Genomic DNA, 27062 nt, shown 5'->3' with positions numbered 1-27062 from the left:
TGTAAGGGTATGGCTACTAAGGTTTTTTACCCACCGCTCATCTGTTCTAGTCTGTGTTGTAGTTTGAGGGTTTGGACTGCTAGATCTCCAATTAGGGTCACTATCCGCTGTGCTGTTCACTTGTTTTTGCTGTAGGCGTTCGAATTTGCTCTTCTGTCTAGATTTACCCTTCTCGTGTTGGGAGAGCTGTCCCCGTGTTATGAACTCTTTAGTTTCGGCAAAAGTCTCCTCTGATAATCGTTCCCTCAGTACTTGTTCAAGATTAGATTTTCTTGCGTTTAGTCCATCCAATTTGTAGTTGATCTGTCTTACTCTTTCGTTTAGTAGCTTTCTTTCCGCGTTAGAAATTATCTTGTTGGCGTTGAAGCCTTTGATGGAGGTCTTTAGGCGCAAACTGACAGGAGTGACACTTACCTTGAGGCACCGTAAACTGAAGCGTAGATGGTTCCGGTAGTCCGCAATCTTCCTGCTGGTGTTCTCCAGATCCCTCACTGAGCTCAGGCAAATCTTACCGTAATGATCCTTGATACGTCGATGAAGATTAGACATCCAGGTATCCTCTATGTTCCAAATTAGGGTATTTTATAAAATGTTTAACACTCAGGGCATAAAATTATATGGACCAGGTGTTGTGATTTTTCACTGTGAGTTTACATGTATGTCATCTATTTTTTTCAAACTCTTTTCATTTGGCTTTCACAAATATATTATACAAAAAGAAAAACCATGGCACACATACAAAGTATCACATTTTGCTTTGCTTACATCTAAATATCTGTCCCTGTGTCACCGCGTATCCTCTAAGCATGGCTAGGTGGGTTACATTCATAATTTTGGAGGAGGACATAAAGCCAGCCGCCCGTGTTTCCGCCTGACAGTATCAGCCCCACGCATCAAAACCTCTGCACGCAAAGGAAGCCAACAAAAAAATGCATTCAAGTTTGCGATGGTTTTAAGTTCACGGAAGCATTACAGTCACATACTGCTACAGTATTGGACACAAATATTTGTCGTGGCTTTACGGTCGCAGTGAAACGGTCGCCGCAAAAACCACGAACATAAAACCACCGCAAACATTTCTGCATTACAGTATCTGTATCTACTTGAAAAAGCATCATGCTTCACCTCAATTGAGGATGACTGCTGTACCTTTTACCTGAATTTGTCTACTCACCTGTTGGTTAACAGTCCATTAAAATGTCATCAAGCTGTTTGTAGCCTGGAGAAGTGAAGCACGGGAAAGCTAGGATGTACCATCTCTTTATACAGGCCATGGGGTTTAATCAATAATAAAAAGCAGCACTTACACCCTCACATCAGCTAAAGGAGACATTTGTGACCTTTGCCTTTAAGCAATAGGAAACAAAATTAACTTTTTGGACCTTCAGATTTTAGTTTTTTTGGTGCTTTTTCATCTTTTTCTAGTAGGCACTATATGCTAGCTATAGAGGAGGATATATGATATAACTACCAATTGGCACTGCTGATGGCTTTAAAATATGTGGCAATGTGACCAATCAGCACTAAATAAGGACAGATCATGATAGTGTTGTTGGAATATTTTAGAGTCAAGACCAAACTAAACACTAAAGATGTCACTACAATATGTTTTACCATCTTATATAACGGTACGTTCATGATAACAATACCCCTCTTCGCTCTCACCGGTTTCCAATTTTCATGATAACAACAAGTACTAATTTAACATAATTTAGCCTTAAGTCGTTTGGCACCCAATTCCCTATTGGTCAAAATACTTAGTTAGGCAGCAGGGAGAAGGTTAAGATGTCCAAGACTATAATACCTAAAGGACTGAAAAATGTTATTAGATCTGACCAGTCAGCACCAAGGACAGATGTCATCATGATAACGTAATTGGGAAATGTCTGGATGATATCAGCATTTTGTCTCAAGCTCAAGGTTGGTACTAGATACAGTTGATGATTACATCTTGATTACTAAGTATATGAATATAAAAGCTACCTTCCACTCAAACATCATGCCCAAAGCATGTTCAAAACTTGAGATCATAGCAAAAGTTCCATTGCAGTACCATGTAGAATGCCGCTAGGGGGTCCATTATTAAATCTGTTCTTTGTTAACATCTACCCAATACCAAATCCCATAACAATCCATCGATAGCTTCTTAATTGAGTTACGGCCTTGAATATACCAACAAGTGTGAACTGGCCCTTATATTTGTCTTCACCTCATTTACATATCGAATCTTAGTGTTTGGTTAAATATCTGTTGAAATACAGATCCTTCAGTCACTTACCAAAGGTAGTAGATGCTACCTGAAATTTCTGGCTGTCTACAAATCTATCTAGTTGCTTGAGCAACTGTAATATTTTGCATAATGCTACCAACGTTTCTTAACTCAAAAAGACAAATTACCCAGAAGTAGGTTTACAAAGTGGATTAAATGATTTGTTGGCTGGAAAGATTTTATGGATGAAGGCAAGCTTTGTAACCTGAACTGATAGATGTTTTGTGACATCTAGTTAATGGCTGTGTCTTATAGCTAAACCCTAGAGGCCTTCTAATGAGTGAGTGGGAGGGGGGAGAAAGTTAGCATTGCCAATTTATATCTAAAAACAGAAATGTACTGCTGACAACTAAGCTACTGATTTTTGTCCTGAAATTGTGGTAATATCTATGATATAAGGATGAACACTAGAATGTCGTGTTGATTATAATCTTTTAAGAACTGGGCTTGAAATACTGTAAAAACTGAATGCGTTTATGTTTGCGGTAGTTTTATGTTCACAGATTTTGCGGTGCACCAGTGACATCTTTACCGCTAACTCAAGACCACGGCAAAAATTTTGTTCTGTCTTCTGCCTGCCTACCTCATTGTCTGTCTTGCATGTACTATACATTGTATGTAATACAGTACTGATGGAGGCAACTGTTCTGTCTGTCTGTAGTGTCAGTGTGCACCCTTGCTGAGTTGCTACTGTAGTAGGTGGTTTTCAACTGGCCGAAAAGACGCCATTGTTTCTATTTACTGTTACAGTATAATAACACTATAATAATAAAATCAAAACCGTGGCGAACACAAGTAGCCTGCAAATGCAGCTGGTAATTTTCAAGCCTTGAAGTGTGAATGTAACATTCTTGAGTTGCTGGCTTCCAAATGATATCAGCATTCAGACGTGTAACATTTTAACATGCTCACCCAACTGTGACTACATGGTCCATTAAAGATGTCACTATACTGCATGTACATTTTGATATGTTGACATGTACATAGAGATAGAAGTATAAGCATATACTACCTTGGTGTACAGGCTACAGGGGGTTGACTGTGATGTGAAATACCCTTGACATAGTATTGGTCATAGGAAAATTTCTGCACATCCCGATGCAAGTGAAGCATTTTAGGATGCGTATGTTGTCATGGCTCTAGAAAAATAGAGTACAAATTAAGGCAATGTAAGGGACTGAAGCCAAGTGAGGGGAGGGGGAGGTGGAGTTGATTAGAAAATGGGGCATTCCAAGGCTTCCTATGAGCAAAATTCTGTATCTGTATCTATAAAGCAGGTATAACCAACCTCGACATTTAACACACCAGCTTCGCAGGCATGCGCCGCAGCAGTAGCTGTTTGTATTACACAAACAACCTGTTTGCCCAAGTTTTGTTCATCTAACTGTAAGCATTGTTTAAAGTTATCTAGTGAGGATGCCGCTACTGTACTTCATGGCAACGAGTTCCACTCTACAATTATAAATTTAGGGAAAAAATTGTGTACACCTCAATTCTGGATTGATAACTCTGGTACTTAAAAGTTGAAGGCATTACTATTTCCAAGGAGGTTCCTCCTTGCTTTTTCTTGTTCTTCTCTGAGCTGGTATCAGATACTAAGCAGTCAGTATGTCTACCAATTAATTAGTAATTTTGTACATCATACATAAAACATGATATCCTTCTTCTGTCTTCGAGTTTCATCCACTGTAGATAAGTTTTCATACAGGTGACACTATCACCCCTGTCATACTCATAGTTGTTTGTGCAGAATCTGGCAGCTTGGTTCTGCACCCTCTCCAGTTTATCTAGTAGTCTTGTCTTATGGTCAGACAAGTCACAATTAAAGATTTGTGTAGACTGACATGGTTGGTAGCATTCAATCTGAATTTTCCGCTTTTCGAAGAATCTACTCCTTAGGATAAGAGGGTGCAGCGCTCCTGTTCCCCTATTTAGAAAACCCCTATCTCAACCCCTCTAATAACCAGTACAAATCAGTGCTGTCCTTGACAATGTGAAGGCTGCGTATATAGAAGAATGCAAGACCTTCAGAAGCTGATACACTATTCACATCAGCTGCACAAAACCATTCATCTGTGGGTAATTCATGCTTCCCATGGTAGCCATCATTTTACTCCCCAAGCACTGGGGACGCAATTATCCCAATTACGTCTGCTTGGATGTCATCCATATCTGTTAGGAGTTAAGACATCTTTAAAAGGCACTTGAGAATGCCTTATGTCTTACCATTAACTGCAAAAATGTATGAAGGGAAATAGTCTGCTGAGAGCATTGGCCTCACTGGCCTAATAAGGATCAAGAGGTCACATGTTTGATTCTATACATTCCTGGCTAGATGTTGTGTCCTTAGGAAAAGCATTTGGCATGACCTAGGCATAGATAAGCACCTGACTTTGGTTAAGAAGGTAAAAGGTGGTGGAAAGAAAGGGAAAGGCCCCACCTCTCAATATTGTACCCAACACACAGTAGATTAACAACCCAACACCCGTAAGGCCTATGTCTACGGGATCTTTACCTTTTTTTTTACATTATCTTCCAATCAGCAACTAAGACAGATCATGCAAATAACAACATCATCAATGTGATCAATCAGCACCTTGGGGACAGACCACGTTACTTTAATTTCCAATCTGACCAATCAGCACCAAGGACAGACCATGTTACTTTAATTTCCAATCTGACCAATCAGCACCAAGGACAGACCATTCTACTTTTATTTCCAATCTGACCAATCAGCATCAAGGACAGACCATGTTACTTTAATTTCCAATCTGACCAATCAGCACCAAGGACAGACCATGTTACTTTAATTTCCAATCTGACCAATCAGCACCAAGGACAGACCATGTTACTTTAATTTCCAATGTGACCAATCAGCACCAAGAAAAGACCATTTTACTTTAATTTCCAATCTGACCAATCAGCACCAAGGACAGACCATGTTACTTTAATTTCCAATGCGACCAATCAGCACCATGGACAGACCATGTTACTTTAATTTCCAATGTGACCAATCAGCACCAAGGACAGACAATGTTATTTTAATTTTCAATGCGACCAATCAGCACCAAGGACAGACCATGTTACTTTAATTTCCAATGTGACCAATCAGCACCAAGGACAGACAATGTTATTTTAATTTTCAATGCGACCAATCAGCACCAAGGACAGACCATGTTTCTTTAATTTCTAATGTAACCAATCAGCACCGAGGACACTGATTCTATGGTTGTGATAGGCCCCAACCAAGAGCTTGTTGACATCATTATAATATGCCCTACCATTAGAAATTAGCCTTAGCTTATGGTAACATGATATATATGATGCCCAGACCACAGTTAGGAAGTGAAAGGATCTAAATGGATTATAAACATTAACTGTTATAACCAATCAGCACCAAGGACTGGCACCAGCTAGAACTTTTACTGTCTGAGTGATCCAATTATGCTCCTAACTACACTTCAAGGTCTTGTTACTCAACCAAATCTTCATTACAAGAAAGAAACTATTGAACATTAATCTACAAATGTCACCATATGGCACACTGATGGAGGTTACACATACACCAGTAAGCACCATCTGGAATTTGAGGTAGAAATTCGAACAATCCGTAATGGTACAAAGATAGCAGAACTAAAGTTTAGAAACTTGAAGTTCTGCTGCAGTACCAAGGAGAGCCGCAAGGAGGCCACAAATCGACAAGGACCTTCATCTTCTCAAGGCATACACACATACCAAATACCATCACAATCCATCCATAGCTTCTTGAGTTATGCTGGCCAAAGTGAATTGGAAACACAAGCAGACACATACACTGTGTACATGTAACATGTACATTTGTACACACTAAAACAATACCTCCTTCACAGAGGTAATAAAGCTTAGTCTATCTTATTGAACTGACTAAATAAAATGTGATGGATTGTGTTGAATTGACCGTGCTTGATCAATGTTTGCTATGCATTTTCTAAATACAACCAACCACTAGCTGGTAGTTTATGTGGCAGGTAATAAAAATATAGTGTTTTAGGAGACAAACCCGTATTTATATAATATGATATAAAAATATGGTAATAGAATCAGATTTTGTTTCAATAAGAACATTTTCTCTGGTAAATTGTCCTCCAAGATATGGAAATTTGCCCCTGCACTGTAGTGCTGCCTATGGTACGCGATTTTTGTTCGACCCTTTATTTATTCATGAGAAGCTCAAACTGACCTGCAGGACAATTTTCATTGAGGTCATGAAAGAAGAGGTCAGGGTTCGACAAAATAAAACTTACAGAGATACGGATTACATCATTCAAGTGTTAACAAATCTATCAACACAGCTACATCACATCCTGAGTGATGGGAGAGCTACATGTAGCAGCAATGGATGAATGAGTGTCCCTCCTAGCAAAGCCTACAGAGAAGAGAGACATACAGTACTTACTTAACACCACAGTGCTTGCTCTGGCTAAAGAAATCTGTTCTATACATACAGTTTTCTATTAAAGCTGCTTGCCTTTTAGAGGGAATTGTATCATATTTTTACCTGAAAAGGCAGCGAAAGCCCTTGAAGAAGGGACGTTTTTCACAGCAATGGAAAATTTAGAAACGAAATACTTCAATCTGTGACTAGTTTAATCTGGTTCGTACATCAATGGATACAGTTCTTTGTTGGACAACCCAAAGGATATACATGCCAACAGGCTTTCATACACTGGGCATCCAAACATTGGGGAGGGAGGAACCAGAGCTCCCCAATGGGCTCTATGGATTGACAATTACCTGGTACATGTAGCTAGCTTTGCATGTCAATCAATTTACGCGTTGTCCCAGTGTCTAGTATGAGGAAAAAACAACAGTGGCAGTTTTTGCGGTAAACACATGTATACGTAATTACCAGGGAAACAGGGCATCCTCTATCTGGGCATCCCCTGCAAAAGGGAGCTATGTAAGTGCGCCCCACAGCACAGTTCCATTCTGTCAAAAGTCTGTTACAGTTTTTTATGCTGATGATGATGTTGCTGATGATCTCCAGAAATGCATGTAGTTGTATGTAGTTGATCATCAGTCACCTGTTAGCAGGTGCTTGGCTACTCCATCAAATATGCATATTTTGCCAGCTGCTGCTGAAAATGCTTTAAAGATAGCAGCATTTTTTTGCTAACACTAACAGGTGTATTTGAAGGCCTCACCAAAGCCTTCTCTGACAGACTATTTTGAAGATTCTGAATGCAACAGATCTTTCCAACTTGACATTCGTAATCTGGAGGGCACATTAAGTCCCAGTCTATGGCCAGCTGGCCGTGCAAATACATTCATCTACCTTTCACTACCAGATGGGCTGTTCAAAAAAGAGCTACACTGAGTGCCTTCAACACTATGGAAATTTACATTGACTCACAGGTTTCTGGCAGTTAAATCGCCATTTGGACCACATGTGTGTGACCGATATGTGCCTGCATTAGGCGATGGCTGCCTCGACACATAACTCTTTCACCTAGTCTTTCGGCTTGGAGGCCATTTACTCTCACAGCATTGGATTGATCTTATTGACTCCCTGGCGGGGACATTTGCAGTCAGTCTAGATGTGCTAGATTCAGTATCTGTGGAATAGGCATTAGTAGTGGCGTCAAGACAAACTGGGTGACGGGGAAAATAGTGCACTGTGCCTTGCTGTTCCTGGCTTCGGTGTACCATGTTGAAAAAGAAATTGAAATCATATGGCCAGTAATGTTTGAAATGACTGTTTTGTAGATTTTAAAAAGGGTGAAGGTTGTTCCATAGCCCATAAGGGCAGTGGGCTGTTATCCACTGTGTCTTGGGCACAGTATTGGAAGGTGGAGCTCACTCCTTTTCCACCCACTACCTTTTCACCTGATCACCCAGAAAGTCAGGTACCCATTCACACTTGAGTGGAGTGAAGAAAGTCTTGTGAGGTGCATTTCCCAAGGACCCAACGTCTAGCGAGGGAGGACGGGTCGAAAGTCATGTAGCGTGCCTTTCTCAAAGACAAAGGTCTAGACAGTTAGGGAGGCCAGGAAGCAAACCCATGACTTCTCCATCCCGTGTTTGCTAGCCTGACCACTCGGCTATAGACGTCACAAAGTCTGTTGAGCTGCTAATTTCACAGTTCAGGGTTGGACAAGTCCATTGGCCTGATTGCCCGGGGCAAGTGAATGTTCCGATTGAGCAAGTGCAATTCCATGGGTGAGATTTTACCATGAGTAGATGTGTGTAGATATTGGTCTATTAGCCTGACTTCATTCCCAGCGGCTCGCCCGACTGACCAGCCCTACACTACCAACTGGATTTGCAAATGTGCAAAGCATTGTTAGTAAATGTCACTACTATAAAGATTTCAGCATTTTTATTACCATTTTTGGGGCCCTAGTATTGCTTTGGTTGCCTTTAAAACTTTTCAAAAACTGCAGTTACTTACCCCAGCCTGTGAAACACAGCGATGTTCTCCACCACCCATCTCTCCCTGATCTGTCCACAAATCTTCCTGAGTTCAGTCTCTGCCATCGTCTTATACGCCTCATACTCCAGCCACAGAACCTTCTTACCATCAAAGTTATTCCTCGTTGTACCTGCATGGTTGGGGAAAGACAGTTTTTTATACCTTTACCTTGCTGAGATTGCCTTTTGATACCAAATTTGTATCTGTTATCAAGTTAATAGGCAGCAGGTAGAAGGTTAAGTGAATGTGAATGTTTATCTTTAATGCACTTCATAGACAATGTCATTGCATTCAACATGGATATGATAAACTTAAATTCAGTTATTGAACAGAGTACATACTATTTCATTGAAATTCTCAGCTATTGCACCAAATTACATAACGTATGGAGTGAAAGTCTAAAAAGGCTACGGAAAACTGAACACTAAAACAGTATCTGTTTCAGAAAAATACACATTCTTAACTTTTTAAAATTGTTTTTACCAGTTTGAATACATAGTTCAAAGTAATATCATAATGGTTTTGTTTGGAAAAAAAGGTCCCCTTCAACTACTAGTAGTCAGCACTAAGGACATATCCCTTTTGTTTTCAAAATGTGAGCAACATGTGAATTCATGGCCAACCAATAATAAGGACATATGATGCTAACATGTGTACAACTTGTGCTATGATGACCAATCAGCACCAAGGACAGATCAGGCTGTTTTCAAAAAGGTAACAACATGTCAATTCACAGCCAATCAGGTCAAGAGACCTGACTGTGTCCGCTGGCTAAATAAATAAATGAAATGAAATCAGCAACTAAGACATATGATGCTTACAACTACATACTCTGACCGATTGGCACTTAGGGCAGATCATTCTAATGTGCTTGCATCATTACTATGTCTACCAATCAGCACCAAGGACAGATCATTCTACTGTACTTGCATAATTACTATGTCTACCAATCAGCACCAAGGACAGATCATTCTAATGTGCTTGCATCATCACTACATGTGTGTCTACATAATGTACCAATCAGCACCAAGGGCAGATCATTCTAATGTGCTTGCATCATCACTACATGTGTGTCTACATAATGTACCAATCAGCACGAAGGACAGATCATTCTAATGTGCTTGCATCATCACTACATGTGTGTCTACATAATGTACCAATCAGCACCAAGGACAGATCATTCTAATGTGCTTGCATCATCACTACATGTATGTCTACATAATATACCAATCAGCACCAAGGACAGATCATTCTAATGTGCTTGCATCATCACTACATGTGTGTCTACATAATGTACCAATCAGCACCAAGGGCAGATCATTCTAATGTGCTTGCATCATTACTATGTCTACCAATCAGCACCAAGAACAGATTGTGTAAATGCCAACAAAATTGGCAAATCAGCACCAAGGACAGTCAATATTAGTTTATTTCCAATGAGAGTCAAAGTGACCAATCGGTACCAAGGGCAGAACCTATGGTCTTCAATGATGACAGAAACAGTAAACAGAATGTTTATTTTGGCTTCCAGTAGATCATACAAAGAAGCTACTATTGGTTTCAACTCCCATACAATGTTTATTTGTCTTTTACCAGGGTAAAATTTTCATCTTTGTGGTAAGAATTGCACAATTTTAGTCAAGAGAGAAGTATCTACTTGAGTGCAATTTCATTCGGGTCCAGTGCCAGAACATTGACATTCAGTATTTTGGACATGTATCTAAAAGATGATTGCGGTATCACACACAGACCTATCCATGACTCATCTCCCCGCATAATGACATTAAATGTACTCTCCCCACCACCTATTAGCCCCAGACAGATGACACTGTCCATTAATTATGGAGGAGTTGGCACTTCTGGCTGTCCCATTACTACCTGCGGAGGGACCACTTTAGCACCTAAAACACATCACCCCTTACAGGTGTCAGGTGTACATGGATTCATGTGGTTGGGCTTCCCTAATTCATTTATGCTAATTGCTGTTTTACAACCAATCAACAATAAGCAGCTATCACCCCAGGTTGCTTGAACCTTACAGGTGTCAGGTGGCCATGGATTTATGTGGTTAGGCTTCCCTAATTCATTTATGCTAATTGCTGTTTTACAACCAATCAACAATAAGCAGCTATCACCCCAGGTTGCTTGAACCTTACAGGTGTCAGGTGGCCATGGATTTATGTGGTTAGGCTTCCCTAATTCATTTATGCTAATTGCTGTTTTACAACCAATCAACAATAAGCAGCTATCACCCCAGGTTGCATGAACCTTACAGGTGTAGGGTGTCCATGGATTTATGTGGTTAGGCTTCCTTAATTCATTTATGCTAATTGCTGTTTTTCAACCAATCAACAATAAGCAGCTATCACCCCAGGTTGCATGAACCTTACAGGTATAGGGTGTCCATAGATTTGTGTAGCAAGGCTTCCCTAATTCATTTATGCTGTTTTTATCCAATTGACAATAAGCAACTAAATGGCTTGATGATGAAATTAGATACTAACAACATTGAAGGTATGATTGTCAAATAGGCATGCTTTTTACTGGGAGATTATGAAGTGGCAATTGAAACAAATACATTTTGCTTTTATAACAGCAATCGGAACACCTTTTTCCCAACTGGTTTGCTTTAGAAGAACAGCTCTCAAATGACATCTTTATTTGACAATCTAAATCAAGAAAAATCTGCTCAATTGTTATGAAATAAGGATGATTCCTGTTGACAGCTACGTTAGCTGCTGATCCCGGAATAAGATTATTGATTGAATAGAGAATTTGTTGTAATGATCACATAGACTTTATTGACTGTTCACATCCAACAAGTTTTCAAAATTATTTGCAAAATCAATACAATTTCACCACTTATAAAAAATTTAGTCAATTGTCTTTTTTAGCTGTAAATTTCATCTAAAAGCAAGATTATTACAAGTGTTACTCGTTTTCAAGTGCTAAATTGTCATCTCAAAATTGTTATCATTGAAACAGAATTATTGATTTTTTATGAAATAGACTAATTATACAATGTATTTTGTTCAGTTACAGATATGTCGCCACACAGTCAGGTCTGGACCCGTACGTAGCCCTTACAACCTATTACATGTACATCTGGGATTTTGGCAAGTGTTTTGCATATTCATGTAACAAAAAAACGTCCATGAATTTCATTATAACATGACGCTGCAAGAAGCAATGTGACTATCACATGTCCAAAGTCACATGTCTGACATGACAGTGAGTTTATTCCCAATTGTGCCCAGGAGAATTCTTTAAAACAAAAATAGAATTCCAATGACAAACTTGAACCCAATATGGGAAACCTGTCACACCTTCCAATAATGTTTGTTGAAGGGGGATAGGATTGAATGGCTAGAAGGCTAGGCTTCTATACATTCAAAATAACTTCCTGAATGTGATATATAACCTGACAAAACATCAAACTCAAAGTCAATGTCAACTCACTACAACACTTCTGCTTTGATTTTAGATTTCGTTCTGTCAGAAATCTTACAATGTTCCCACATTTTTACAGTAATATTAGATTCTGGCACACCTACATGTAGCCTCTGATTAAGCCAACATCACTCTCTCCACGACCTTCAGACAACATTTGTTGATCGCCAGAAGGTCGCCATATTTCAAAATCACCAGGGAGTCGAGCATATTTTTTTCCTATAAATTAACCCTGTTACATTGGATTGGGCTCAGTAACATGCTAACGTCGACTGATTGCCAAAAATCACTCATTGATCGAGAGGACACCGGCCGTATTTCAGCCGAAAATAGACTCGTTGGGTGAGGTATTTTTCTGCTACGTGACGCCGGCTTTATGGACAGCAAGAGCTACGGCTACATCTAAACTGTAGCCTTTCCACAACATTCTCCACCCAACTGCTGAGATGTGCCATCACTGTCAGGCTATCTGATGTAGCGGCTTGCGGTGACGGCGACTGCAACAGACGCCGCCATCATGCATGCTGATCCTGTTCCTCCCCCACTGTAATTTGTCACGGCCTTCCTCCCCATATGTACAGGATTTTCCCAGTCCTTTGATACAACAGCGGTAACAACACCTCAATCAAGCTGGCTCGCCCCAGGGAATGCCGTGCGCACGCATCTGTGAGTGCCGAACATTAACCGCACGCTGAAAGCAATAAAGCCGGCATCTCCAGAGCCCCCGCGCACAAACATGGGGCTCTGATTTGTTCCAGAGAGTCATCTGTCACTGTCCGTACGCATCATCTGGGAATCAAAACTGAGAATGCTCAGATATACATTTTATCGCAAAGACTACAGTTGTTGGCACGCACTTCACATTGTGGGACTTTAGACCTGATCCTTTCAGCTTTGAATTTATGGCCGTTAGCTGCTGATTTCAGCAATCTTTTTTTCTCTCAGTCTGAATTCAGCAAATTTCCTCCAGTGGAAGTCATTGACCAGGAATGGAAAATTCCCGTAAAAGCTCATCTACGTTGATGATTAATATTGAATGTAGTAAACCTGAACTTATTCCAATAAATTAAACAATATTCATTAACGGTTGTAACATCTTATGAATAAACGACCTACCACTCTGGAGTCATTTATGATGAACACCTGTTGGACCCCTGTTCATACCAGGACTTCGAGGTTCGGGATTCACCCAGACATGGGATTAATTCTGATTTGTGAATCCTGGTGTGAATGTACCAACGGGGGTAATCCTGATCTGCAGAATGATTCAGCGGATCAAATTGGGATCAATCCCGTGATTGGGTGGATCCAGATTCCCGAATCCTGGAATGAACAGGGTCTTATTTCTTGTATATTCACTCATTTAGGATTTAAGGGATTAAGAGAAAATACATGATAAAAGCAATGTGAACTGAACAATATCTTCAGAATGTGGCATTGGTTGTCATTTACTGATTTAACAGGAGAGGATAGTGTCTCAACCAAAGAAGATGTTTTTCGTTTGACACTGATAAAAGGACATTTTGATATCAATGTGACCAAAGATTTTTATATTTGATGTAAAAATCTCAAACTTTGTTCACTGATTTTAGGGACGAGACAAAAATATTTACATGATGTCACTCAAACTTTGGTCCTAATAAGGGACAATGTTGTGGACTTAGTCTATACATAATGTAAACTAACTACTGTAACATGTAATCAAATAACCTACCTTCAAGAAATGTTCAAAACAAGTACTACATATAAGAGTGTACATTTTACAGCTAATGGTACAACAATGGTACAACAAACAACCAGAAGTCTTATGTTACATACTTTAAATGCAAGTCAGCTGTGATTTGATTTCACTTTAGGGAGAAAATGGAGTATTTTCCATGGTTTTTAGTTTGCAGTTGAGACAAATTAGTAGGCAGGCAAAACACAGAACAAGTATTTTTGCGGCGGGTCGAAGTTTGCAGTGAAGAGGTTACCAGGAAAACTGCAAAGTTAAACCACTGCAAACTTGATTGTCAAAATGTCATCTTACCAATGAAAACAGAGATGGCTCCTGAGGTTGGGGAGGTCACCAAGGTGGTCAGTTCCTCGATGTTGAGCTGGTCACTGGTCAGTTTGATGTCATCTTTTCCTTGTACTGTGGACATAGTTCTGTCCATGTGCAGGAGTTGTTTCTGCTGGTCAGAAGTACATATTAAACATTTAGAAAAGTGAGAATGTGACAACAGCGTACACCTTGCAATAACAACTATAGAATAGAATAAATGTCAATAGAACAACTATTAAGAAATTTTCCTAACAAGCAATGTATTGGTAAATGCATGCTGATGTGGTATTTGATTTCATGTGCATGTGCCTTTAAAATTTTGTTTCAATTTCTGTGTAGTAAATTCATTTAATTTTGTAGGAAGGAAAGAAAATTGGAAGGCATTTGCAATATTTTTGGGGTGATGATTTCGAAATGGACAAGTCTCCACAAAAAAGCAATTAACAGTAAATCACACAGATACACAAAAACATGTACAGTAGAATCCGCTTAACTGCACATCCCATTTGTCAGCGTATTTGGTGCAATTATCCGGCTGGTGCAATAATGCGAAATTGCCCAGCTGGACAGGTAGTACACTGTATCATACAGGAGATGAATAGTTTATAAACCTCGGTGTGCTGTATGAACTTGTTAGCACGCATTTAGATGTTAGAAAGCTTTTGTTATGCAGGTACACAGGTAACACCGTAGATTCCACCTCTTGTTAGGGCCACGTTTATGTATCAAAACAGTAAAGTTCAAATTCTCAGGAAAGACATCTCAGGACATGTGTAGTGAGTGAAATCAGTAAGTGCCAGAGAGGCCCCTGTCATGTTTGGACAGATTAGACAGTATACATCATGGAAGTGATACAATGTACTGTGCTACGTATCCAGTGGGTAGATAATGCAAAGCGCAATGTGCCTTTGGCAGGCGTGCATCTCTTTATGCTGACGACACGCCCCGTGACCCGCCTGGGACTTCCCATACGATCGCTATCAACGTGATTGTCAATGGAGACCACCTTCTTTTGTTAGTCAAAACAATTTTAGACATATTGGCGGTATTGTGCCTCTACATAGGCACTTATCGGCTCATTTGTACTGCGTTTGCCGATTTTTAGTGCACCTTTTTAGTTAACTTGTGGAGAATTTTTGAATCATTTTGGTGCAGTTATCCGTCCGGCATTGGTGACAATAATGGAATGTGCGTTAATCCGAGGTGCAATTAAGTGGCTTCTACTGTACTATATAAATTTAGAACCGTAATACAAGATTTCTTTCCCCAAGAATGTTTTGAAATTTAAATTGGAAATGACTCACGTGTCATACTAATAGTGTTGAAAAACCCAACAACGATAAACTCCAGGATAGATCATTAGATGAATACATGTATCTATCCAAGATGGATGGATGAGTACATGTAACTAAATAGATATCCATGCATATACATGTATATCCAAGTATATATGGTGACTACAAAATATAACATTTCTTGTACAATACATCCAGTATATGGCAATCCTAATAGACACAAAATATAGATGTAGATGTAGAAAGGTACCAAATCAACATTCCAGGTTTAAAGGGACCCAAAGGAATATTAGAGCCAAAAAAATGGGAAGAAATAATTCTGAAATCTTTATGCTAGTGACATTTACTAACACTGCTTAGCTCATTTGTGTAATAACTTCATTCTTTGAGCATTTTGAAACCTCGCAAAAACGTGCCGTACGATGATCCCCTTAGTTTTGCGAGCCTACAAAACCCCAGAGACGATTTTTAGTGAGTTCTCACATCACACCAACATCACATTTTTGCATCATGGACGTTGCTATACATAGTGTTGTTTGAACTAATATGCATAGAAATGACTAAATGAATTGACTTTCAAATTCTATTTTCGGACCCTTATATTTCTTTGGGCCCCTTTAAGCATCAAACTGACAGCTTAAATAATGCATGACAGTTCATCTAGTTAGTAAGTTACCTCACTGATGCTGAACTTGAATCACCCTCCACTGATTGGTGGGATCACTGCAACCTCATCACCAGGATGGAGGGTCAGGAGGTCGTTGCCGGGGGCGATATACTCTTGATTGACAGCCAGCACCAGGTTGTTAGAGATGACAGCCAGACTACATGTACATGTAGAAGAAACATGGGGAGAAATATATGTACCATTACTATTATTGTATTTCATCACCTTGCAACTTTATCTTTGTTCCAGTGAATCCAGTCAAATTCTTTATCTACTCAGGTGCATAGCACTGTACAATTGGCCTTGTGGTTAGGATTGTTAACTCAAAACCTGCAGCTGGAGGTCCTGAGTTTAAATCCCTGGCAGGTCCGATGTTGTGCCCTTCACAATGAATTTTCTCACTCGACTCATCTGTAAATGAGTACCTAACTTCGGCTAGGGACGTCCCTCAAATACGAGGTTAAATGGAGGTCCTGTGTTTGACAAGAGCCACACATCAAGCATGTTAAAGAACCCACCACACTTATTGGCAAGAGCAGGAGTCATTTCCTGTGTGAGTGGATCAAATAAATCTGTCCATATATGCAGCTTGTACTCTTCAGTAAAAACATGGTGTGTTATGCCATACGGCAGTACACCAGGTATGCAATACAGATATTATATGCACAGTGCATAACAGTTCATATATAATTCTATAGAAATGTATGTGAACACAAAGACATTCATTTTCATTTCACACTTGTGTTTAAGAATATTCCATTGAGTATGTAATAAACTATGTACTTCAGGTTGTCACTATAAGTAACTTTAATAAATCGATTAATTTTATGGCTCCTTCATGGCAATCTATTTCAACATAACAGGTAATATTGTGAGTGTTCTGTTCTATCGTCACATTACTGTTTATTATACATGCTAAGCTTCACACTTGTGATAATCTATCACTTAGAGTTTTGAGCATTTGTTGCCAAATCTTAAATCCTAACAAGTAACTTGTGAAATTGGAAGACACGTGCACTGCATATATCTTTCTTTCTTACAATCCTTAAAGACCATATGACACCAAAACACAACATTTTATGATTACAGTCAAACCTGGCGAGGCAACCACCTGGCGCAGGCAACTACCTGCAGTCAATTATGCCAGTATATCAACGTGGCTACCAGTTTCAAAGACTTGCACTGTGGTTTGTGAAAAACACTCTTTTGAGAAGCAAACAGTTACAAGCGCTTCGAATCAATGCGTTTACTGTGCATGTAAATAAATTACAAGGTATTACGATATTTTCTTTTACGGCTTTTCAAGAGGTGTTTTCTGGAGTTCTCTGCTGGGTTACGAACTAGTTGCCATGTTCACTCACTCACTGTGACGTCATTAGTACATAACTGGATTACCTTGCAAAAATAACTTTTCATGTTGCAATGCTCCATAACAGGAGAAGGGTAAATATCTCGTGCAAATTAACATGTACATGTACATGTGTGTTAATTGAATAATACTGTCATTGTACATTGTATTTGACTATGATCAGAAAATGTTGCATTTGGTGTCATACAGTCTGGAATCACATGGATTATAAATCATACTTTATAGGATTATCATTATTCATGTTGAAGCAGCAATAAAGGATATTTTAAGTCTTTTGCTTTTGATGTAATCCACAATGTATGTACTTTACCTAGCGATTAACAATGTGTAACACGAGCTGATTCATATAATCTCATTATCGCATGTTTCCCACGGTAATCACAATAGAAACCCAACAAACCGCATTTTGATCTAATTAGGCAGTCATTGCTCGACTGTCTGTCAACTGTGGTTGTTACGGACAATGACTGAATAATACTGAAAATAGCATGACGAGTGCAGCATACCAATGGGTAGACCATGTTGTGCAACGTGTCAATACTGTCAGGGTTTGCTAAGTGCTAAGTAACTAAAACGGGGGTGTCCCTGTGGTGTAGTGGTCTGCGCTTCTGTCTCTCACCACATCTGGTTCGAATTACTTGGACCAGAAGGACTGGGGTTCAAGCCCCAGGTAGGACACCTCTGGACAAGAAGCGCATTGAGTCATACCAAAGACTAAATATAGAAATGGTACATACTTCTGAAACAGTATGGAAGTTAAACACACTTCACTGCCAGTGGACTAGCCCCCTGCTACAGTGATTGCACCACAGTGTGGCCCAGGGCTATGAAACGGAGATGGGCACCGCCCCATACATCAATAATGGTGTGGGAGGATTTTATCTAACATTTAACTAAGTAACTAAAACAATTTCAGCTTTTTTTGATGCAGCACAATTCCCCCTTAATAAGGTAAATTTTGCACTGGACATACCAGACTAGAATACTGTATATTGATATAAGTTTTGTTTGTTTGCTTGTTCAGACCCTTGTAGTACCTAGTGGCACATAGGGCAACAGGTTTTCTTGCTGTTTCTATAGATCTGCAGTAGAGTATATATCTTTAAAGGGAAGGGTTGCTGGCCCCTAAGTTTAACATGCTCGAGGCACCTCCTCAAACACGGGATCTAGATCTTATGTCCCTTCCGAAAGACGGTGCAGATGTCCTGAACCCGGGACTTGAACCTGGGTCTCTAAGTCACCAACTTATTGGAAACAGAAGCTCAACTGTGAGGCTGCTACCAGTTGAGCTACAGAGACATCCCTGATTTAAGTTTAGGGGTACTTCATTTTGCAGTAGGGGGAGAAAAGAGGCATTTACAGTTACTGTAAATAAAGTTTGCGGTGAAAACCGTAGTAACACAGTGGCAAGACAGATCAAGTTTGAGGTATGATGAGCTTTCATTGCAAAAACTGAGAACACGATACTACCACAAATATTTAATTTCATGATTTAAAATGCGTCTTTGAAAAGCTGAACCGATATCAAAACCTCGACAAACAAAATGGCATATATTTTATTACATTAAATGTGGTAAGAATTTCAGTGACCTGTGACCTCTGTAGATAACTGATGTCATTGACCTGTGACACCTGTAGAAATAAACCGATCCTGACTGTCAATCACAATCTGCAGCCCAACCGATGACAGAATGGCAATTAGCGGTTCGACCAATGAGAGTTGCATATCCGTCAAGTACTTGCATTTCTATGGTTTTATTTTGCATTTCTACGTTTTGACGAAGGTGGACAGGGCTATGGGATCAGTCTATTGAATCAGGAGGCCGCAGGGCCACAGCACTTCAACTATCACGGTCCAATTAAATCAGAAACAGGAATGTCAATCAAACATCAGGGCTGAATACATCTGATTCAGCCTACCTGCAATATATGATTACCGTTGTCATGTGCAAAGCATCTCACTGACATCTGAGCAAAAATGCATTTAACACTTGGACGATTTATTGGCACTTTAATGCATCACTATCAGGCATTTGGCCTATTAATTACCTTGGCTAAGAAGGTTAACTTTTCAGTGCCGTTTGTGGATTTGTAGACATCGATATTTGGTGCGTGGGTACTGGGTGCAAAACGAAGGTTCCGTTTGATTACTGGCCTACTACTTAGTTCTAGCAGCTTTCCATGGCACTGCAGAAGTTCCAGTTTATGTATCATCCTCATGTTCTGGATATGCTATGGTCATGATTCTTTTAATGTTAGACAGCTCTCAGGTTTATAAGATTAGTGCAGGAAATATAATTTGAGACCCTAGCAGCTTTTTTGGAACTGCAGGGGATGATGTTGGGGAATTTGAAAGAGAATAACTAAAGAAAGACTTGACACATACCATCATGACTTTTGGTAGGTAGATAGCTTAAGTGGTGATTGACATAATTAAATGCTAATTATACAAATCAGGGGCTAATTTACATAATCGGTTAGGAAATGGCATAAATCTACTCAATTCAATGATTTTCCAGCATGTTACATCATCGTGTAACTGACATCCATAGATACCAATTATGCAAATGAAGATCCAGTTAAACCAGCCTATCAGATTATATTTACTACTTATAGTCTCATGTCACATTTCATTACAGACTTCCTGTATTTCATGTGCACACTCGAGCTCTGTTAACAGATGAAGATTTTAAACATTTGATGTGGGAATGTGTAGCAAACATTGTACTTCTTTGTTTAATTTATCAATATCCAATTCCTTGTGTTTGTACAATGTATAATCTGAATATTCACAATGTGACGTTGAATATACCAGTGTCCTGATGCATTCCAGATTGACATTCAGTTGTTAAATTCAAACTGTATTAATTTGTTGAATGACTTTGGCCGAAATCTCATAAAGAGAAAAAAATCTATCCACCCTAATTTTTTCCGGACCGTAGAATTTTTTCTTTACAAGAGGAGACATCAAGCACGATTTGGAGGTTGTCATGATGAATGGTTGGAACTGTCCCGATTTGGGTTATCCACTCCAGCCCAGACAGACTAGATAATCAGGGCGCAGCCCGCATTAGCTGTTGATCCCGCTGTCTCCATCAGGTAATCTTGATGAACACCGGATCCACCATGCTCAAGGAGGACCCACTTGTCATTAACTAGTGACAAAGACAATGTCATCTCACAACACGAGCTAAAGAGTAGAATGTAAAAGTTGAAAGAACTAACTTGACAAGTACAAAATGACTAAATAAACTGGTGGACGTACCGACTAATGAGGAACTAATACCAGCTCAGAAAAGGACAAGAAATAGTCATGCCCTTAAGTATCAGACTTATCAACCTAGGATTGATGTGTTCAAAAATTCAAAAGTTCGAAACAGTGGAATATACAAGTTGAAACAGCTTGATATGACCTGGGGTTTTTCTAGAAAAAAATTGTAAGGGGGTGTGAGGGAGAGGAGCAATGGGGCAGGGGGGTGGTGTGGATGTTCCCCCCTTCCACGGTGTGGACTGTTAGAGAATTTTAAGTTAAAATGGCGTATTCTAAGGCTTCTTGAGAGAGGAAATTACCGTCAGACAGGTCACAGTTGAAGACTGTGGCCACCTGTGACCTACATGTAGTAGCATCCCTGGTCAATCTGAATTTCATGCTTGTCAGAGGATTTACTCCCCCGGGTAATTAAGGGGGTGCATGGTTCGAGCATGGGGGCACAGTGCCCCTCTTCCCGTCTCTAGAAAAAAAAGAATGACTATAATCATGGATTTCAAAGTAGTGGTCTAAGAATGGCACTTTTGGAACTGTCGTGCAAAACAATTTACATCCGCTGGGTTGTTAATCCACTGTCTCAGGCATGGTATTGGAAAGCGGAGCCCGGCCCTCTCCTTCCACCACCTTTTTGATACCAGGGTGGAGTAAGGAAAGTCGTGTCAAGTGCCTTTCCCAAGGACACAATGTCTCTGACTCTCTGTCCAACCAGGAATCAAACCTGTGACCACTTGATCCCACCACTAGACTACTGACATCACTGTATGATATTTTAGAAACTGTAGATATGGGACTAAAACATTAGGAGAAGAATGGTAGAATCATGTGACGATCACGTCATAATTCAAAATCATGGAACGCTACTGGTATGTTTCTCACTGGACTATGCTGCCAAATTGCACCAAGCATTTACAAAATGGTGCAAACCAGTGGCAATCGGCACAATTTGACCCCTGAAATTACGATTTTTTTTCAAATTTCCAAACATTTGCAATAGGCAAAATGGGCGCAAAATGTCTCAAAGTGGCGTAAAATGGTGAACATCCTTTTATCACTGCAAATCTCTTTTTGATGCATTTTTCATCATGATTGTACATCGGTTTTTAATTCATCGCCAACACTGTGATTTCCAATAAACTTGCAACTGCATCTTGTATTGCAACTGAGAATGTGACATTCCGGGTGCAGACATTTTGGCGGTCTTCACACGCAAATGCATCGCAAGTCAGTGTGATGGCGATGAAAAAATTGGCACAAATTCAAAATTTGGTGCAATTTCCTAGTGCAATTTGGCACAGTCCAGTGACACACCCGCTTATCACCTTCGTCAAGAAGATTTTTTTGTGTGTGTGTGTGTGTGTGTGTCTGTCTGTTTTAACCTTCTCCCTGCTGCCTAACTTTGTAACCAATAGGGAACTGGGTACCAAATAGATACTTTGGTGTGCTAAAGGATAAGCTCATGGAGGTGACTCTATCTCCACTAACATGGGTTAAATAAGACCTTGTAGACAGTGTGATGGATCGAACTGATCAGAGTGAGTAAACACTAGCGGGAGAGCACAGATTATGGGTGTGGGCACAATTACAGCCATGTCACGATGATGGAGGATCACATTCCATTAGATTACGACGGTCATCAGTCATGGCAGGTCATCACACTTCCGTCAAAAACTGGACGGACTTTATCTATCGGGCAGATTGATGTAGGTTACGATAGGAAGGTAAAGTTCTTTTTGAGGCTGCAGGGGCTGTGGGTTGCTATCCTCTATCTCAGTTTTGGGCAATGGTATTGCAGGGCTTGAAATACTGGGTGCATATGCACCCAAAATTGGAGCTGCAGTCGGTGTTTTTAACCGTGGATGCAATGGTTACAGGTCATTTTGCTACATTGTCAGTTTGCTACAGTACGTCTTGCTACATGGCAAGTCATTTCGCTATATGTCAAAAGTCGTTTCACAACATGGCACAACAGGGCTCGAAATAGTAGGTGCATGTGCACCTGTGTGCACCCAAAATTGGAGCTGTGCACCTAATTTTTGACTGTGGGTGCACCAGTGCACCTAGATATTTTTGTACACTATAGGGTAACAGTTCTCTTGCACACTAGCATACAGAATATTCTTGAAATGTAAGTATCAGAAAAAGCAATATAACCTTTTGTTGTACTTTATTTGATGTATTGCTTGGTTGAAATTTGACATCTGGATAGAATTACAGACTGAAGTTCTTAATTAAGGGAGGCAGTAGTGTCAAACTTATGTTTGTTTTGCTGACATTCAACTTTATTCTATTTGGTGCACCCAAAATGTTTTCTGTGCACCTAATTTTTTTGGTTGGGTGCACCAGTGCACCTATTTCCAAGTTGTTTCGCTACATGGCTCAAGTCTACCAGTGCACCTATTCCCAAAAAATTATTTCAAGCCCCGTTTTGGAAGGCAGAGCCCATCCCATCCTTCCACAACCTCTTAGCTCCCCAGCTGAAGCTAGGTACCCATTTACTACTGGGTGGAGTAAGGAAAGTCGCGTAAAGTGCCTTTTCCCAGGACACAACGTCAAGCCAGAGTATGCCAGGATTCAAACCCATGACCTTTTGATCTCCTGTCCCCTAGCCCGTAAAACCACTAGGCCATCATGTCTGCTTTTAGTGCTTTACCCCCATAACATAATAATTATAGATCTAATTATGACAGATGTTTTGAGTGATGGCCACTGCTCTTCCTCAGTTATAATTAAAACAGTAACTATCTGTTTATTATGTGTAACAGTCGTTTGGAGCCTGTCGTGTGACACTTTAGAGGACAGACGTCATCTTGACAAGAGGTAGATGAAAGAGGTACTAGTAGATGAAATGGTTCCATGATAAAGGCCTCCACCAAGACTTCTTGTATGCCTTAGGGTTTCTGTTAATAAGGGTGTATCATATTTTGAGATTGAAGCTGATAACACTTATGATCAGTAATGAGACTGATGGTTTGTTAGAGATACAATTCAGGGATGTCCATGTAGCTCAACGAGTAGCAGCCTTATAGTTGAGCTCCTGGTTTCACTAATATTAGTTGCTAAGTGCATGGGAGACCCAGGTTTAATCCTGAAACAGGACAACTCCGTTGAGGCTGCACCCATTTTTTTAGAACTGGGACATAAAATGGGGGTGTTTGAGGAGATCCCTATGAAGGGGTAGTAAACGCTCACATTGCAAATACATTTGTATACCCTGCCACTATATAGGCACTACAAACTATTCAGAAAATCTTTTAAGTACAGGTTCAAATTACCAACTGTCAACATACAATTACACTCAAGTATGTACTTATTTTGTGACTTAGAATAAATCATACCAATGACTTTACCACCTGTGCTAAGTTGTTTATAATCTTAACCTGAAGTACTTGCAAAAATTTGCAAATACATACAAAGGTAACATTTTACAACCCAGTTTAACCACTTCACATTCGCACATAAATCATACATTATGGTGGCTGTCCCTCTTGGATAAGCTTCATAAAAAAAGGTTGAAATCTTTCCCATACCTTTTGCTGTATAGAACAGCACCCATCACCCTTTCTATAGCCCTAGGGCCACACAGTTGTGCAAAGCATGGGTAGTGGTGACTGTGTTCAACTACCATACTCTTTCCAATGACTAGCATAAGTTCTGAGTACTGAGCAGAGAAAGCCATATGTACCATTTTTAAAGTCTTTGGTATATGACCAGGCTGGGGTTTGAACCTGTGACCTCCCAATAAAATACAAAAATTACTCTATGATATATCACTATTTCCACTGCAAATGCTCCGCTGAGCTTTACTCACTTGTGCCACCCCTCCGAACCTTCACAGCAAGTACATGTATACGTTATGCCACTTCCAAAAATGCAAAATTAATCACACTTTCTTCTTTCATTTCTACATCTCAGGAGGAAGTTCCACACTGAAAGCTTCTTTCCTAGAACTGATGTATTTATGGAACAAGCTTTCTCGTAATTGCTTCCCTGAGGTGTATAAACAAAAACTTTTCAACTTTAATTAGGTGACACCTATCATCATATTCCAGTTAGTGTAACCCAAAACATTTGAGTAGCTGTGAAACAAAGGAGCGAGTAGAAGCAGACTCATGGCTCCCGGGGATCGAACCCGGGACCACCAGTCCACAGGCCGCACGCCCTTAACCATTAGGCTAAAAGGTCTAAACTAGTTAGACTGGTCAGTTGGAGGCGCTTGAACCCCACTGTTACAGCTGCAATGAGCCTTGTTTTGTGATACCGAAGCAAATAAAAATAGGCGCTTGCTACGCTGATGTATCGGTTCTCTTACCTTGGATACCTGGAGACAATGGCTGCCAGAAGCTGCACTGAAGTAGTCTGAGCTGGGACAGCCAAGGTGGCCTCTTTAGATCCAACCAGCTCTCGGCTCTTAGCAAAGAACAGGACGTTGACCTGGATCAAAAGAAACAACTAATTAACAAGGAACTTGATTGGACTCAGAGGTAGATACCGTAGATTGATTTATGTTTGTGGGGACTTAATTTTGGGAGAAGGAGGCATTCAAGCTGTTTTTTTAAGATTGTGATGTAAAAATCCCATAGTAATGCATTATGCAAGACGGACTATACAATGTCATGTATGTTTGTGATGTGATGAGTTTGGAGTGAGAACCTAAATTCTTTTTTTAAGACACATGCTTAAAGGGATCATACTGTAAATCTGTATTGAAATTTTTGTAGTGGTTGATGTTCACAGTTTTGCTATGTTATTTGTCTCCTATTTCATTCAGCTTTCACTAAGCTTTGCATCAGGGGACCTTGAGTATGGTGCAAATCAGTGATGATTAATGCTCTGAGATAATCCTATCCTTTCATGTGAAGCCAGAGCACTTAACCAGATATAATTCAACTATGATTACGTTAAGTCATCGTCTTTAGAATGGTCCTTCTAGTAAGCCACTTGGCAGGCATGGTATTAACCCCAATCATATGAGATAGTGATGTAATAAAAGCCTGCATTGGTCTATTGAACAGGAAGGTTAAGTGATTCTTGTAAAATGCTTAACTCAGCCAAAAAGCTATACTAATTCTTGTTTCATGAAGCGAAATAACTGTAGATAGTCTATTAGGATCCAGGCGTGAATGGAAAGAAATGGTTCGAAACGCTTGAGCCCCTATCTCACTGGACGTGCGACACATTGGCGAGGCTCACTGCGACCGAGCGATTTGACAGAGCTCTCAACGAATTTCATCGATAAGAAACAATCATTTTACACTTTTGTTGTCTTTTTAGTACGTTTTGCATGATCATTAGAAAGTCAATGGTAACACAAAACAAATTTAGGACGCAGCGAGGTCGCCAACGTGCCGTGGGTCAAATGAGATGAGTAAACACTAGCGGGGGCTCTACTTTTAATATCTGTAACTTTATGTTCACTGTTTTCCCGGTCACCTCTGTACCGTGAACTTATCATCACCGTGAAAAAAACCTGTTGTTATATTATTTATGATTCCTTCACACATTCGTTCTGTAAATCACTTGCTGCCACCGTGAAGTTAAAGTTCAGTGAAAATGTCCATTTTCCTTACACCGTGAAATTTCTCGGGGCAACCTCACTTACATTGTATGCAGCCTTGGTGCACCACCAATGTAGGATCATGGAGTGCCATTGTAAAGGATAATATCAATACAGAAGCTTTTGAATTATGCATAGTATACAAGGCAGTAAATAAAGAAACAACTATCAAAATTAAGTTTAATAGTTGATTTTATTTTTCTTGTTAATCATTCTTACTCAGGAATTGGGAATATAAATACAAATTATGGAAGTCTATTTTTGCACCATACAATTCTATGGATTAGATTCTAACGGTTGAAAGAATCATTAGGTGTAATCAAAAAGATTATCAAAAGAACATCCTGTCAATAGTGCAAGAAAAGTCATGATACTTTTGGGCTCAGAGTCAGACATTCTCGTTTGTGACTTCTCGTGCCCCTCCCCCTTTTCTTCAAAATCTGAGTCTTGTCGTGACAGTTTGCCTGCATACTGGCTTTTGAAGAGCCATCTCGAGGAAAAAATACCGTGTAACAACATCACCCACTCTATAAATCGATTTTCTCTGTTAAAATGTCTTTAATTCAGTATTTAGAAGATGTTTAGTAGCAGAACAACAAACCCACCTGCACTTCGGCTGCCGCCATAACCTTTGACATCCTAGTGAATACATCAAAATGTACATTCTGAAATCCTGTAAACTACAAAAACAACAA

General features: G+C 39.8%; 2 protein-coding genes across 3 annotated transcripts in view; both read right to left on the bottom strand.

Moving 5' to 3' along the window:
* LOC136428580 (molybdopterin synthase catalytic subunit-like) overlaps nucleotides 1-16283 on the bottom strand; it is a 24598-nt gene extending 8315 nt beyond the window's left edge. The window contains exons 1-3 of one of the 2 annotated variants that reach the window (XM_066418203.1): nucleotides 16186-16283; nucleotides 14200-14318; nucleotides 8700-8850 (exon numbers count right to left, since the gene is read on the bottom strand). In XM_066418203.1, the coding sequence (XP_066274300.1) occupies nucleotides 8700-8850; nucleotides 14200-14314 (266 nt within the window). In that variant the 5' untranslated portion in view covers nucleotides 14315-14318; nucleotides 16186-16283. Of the gene's footprint in view, nucleotides 1-8699; nucleotides 8851-14199; nucleotides 14338-16185 lie in introns of those variants that run through there. The other variant, XM_066418202.1, reaches the window with a different exon arrangement.
* On the bottom strand, nucleotides 16186-27062 carry LOC136428581 (molybdopterin synthase sulfur carrier subunit-like). The gene is made up of 3 exons (XM_066418204.1): nucleotides 26973-27062; nucleotides 25123-25244; nucleotides 16186-16333 (listed from the first exon to the last, which is right to left on the bottom strand). Exons 1-3 carry the CDS (start codon nucleotides 27003-27005, stop codon nucleotides 16207-16209), a joined length of 282 nt encoding a protein of 93 aa, XP_066274301.1. The 5' UTR covers nucleotides 27006-27062; the 3' UTR covers nucleotides 16186-16206.

Source organism: Branchiostoma lanceolatum, chromosome 2 (assembly GCF_035083965.1).
Source record: "Branchiostoma lanceolatum isolate klBraLanc5 chromosome 2, klBraLanc5.hap2, whole genome shotgun sequence".
Lineage (NCBI taxonomy): Eukaryota > Metazoa > Chordata > Leptocardii > Amphioxiformes > Branchiostomatidae > Branchiostoma > Branchiostoma lanceolatum.
Note: the sequence above shows the minus strand (reverse complement) of the source record. Positions and strands in the feature narration are given on the sequence as shown.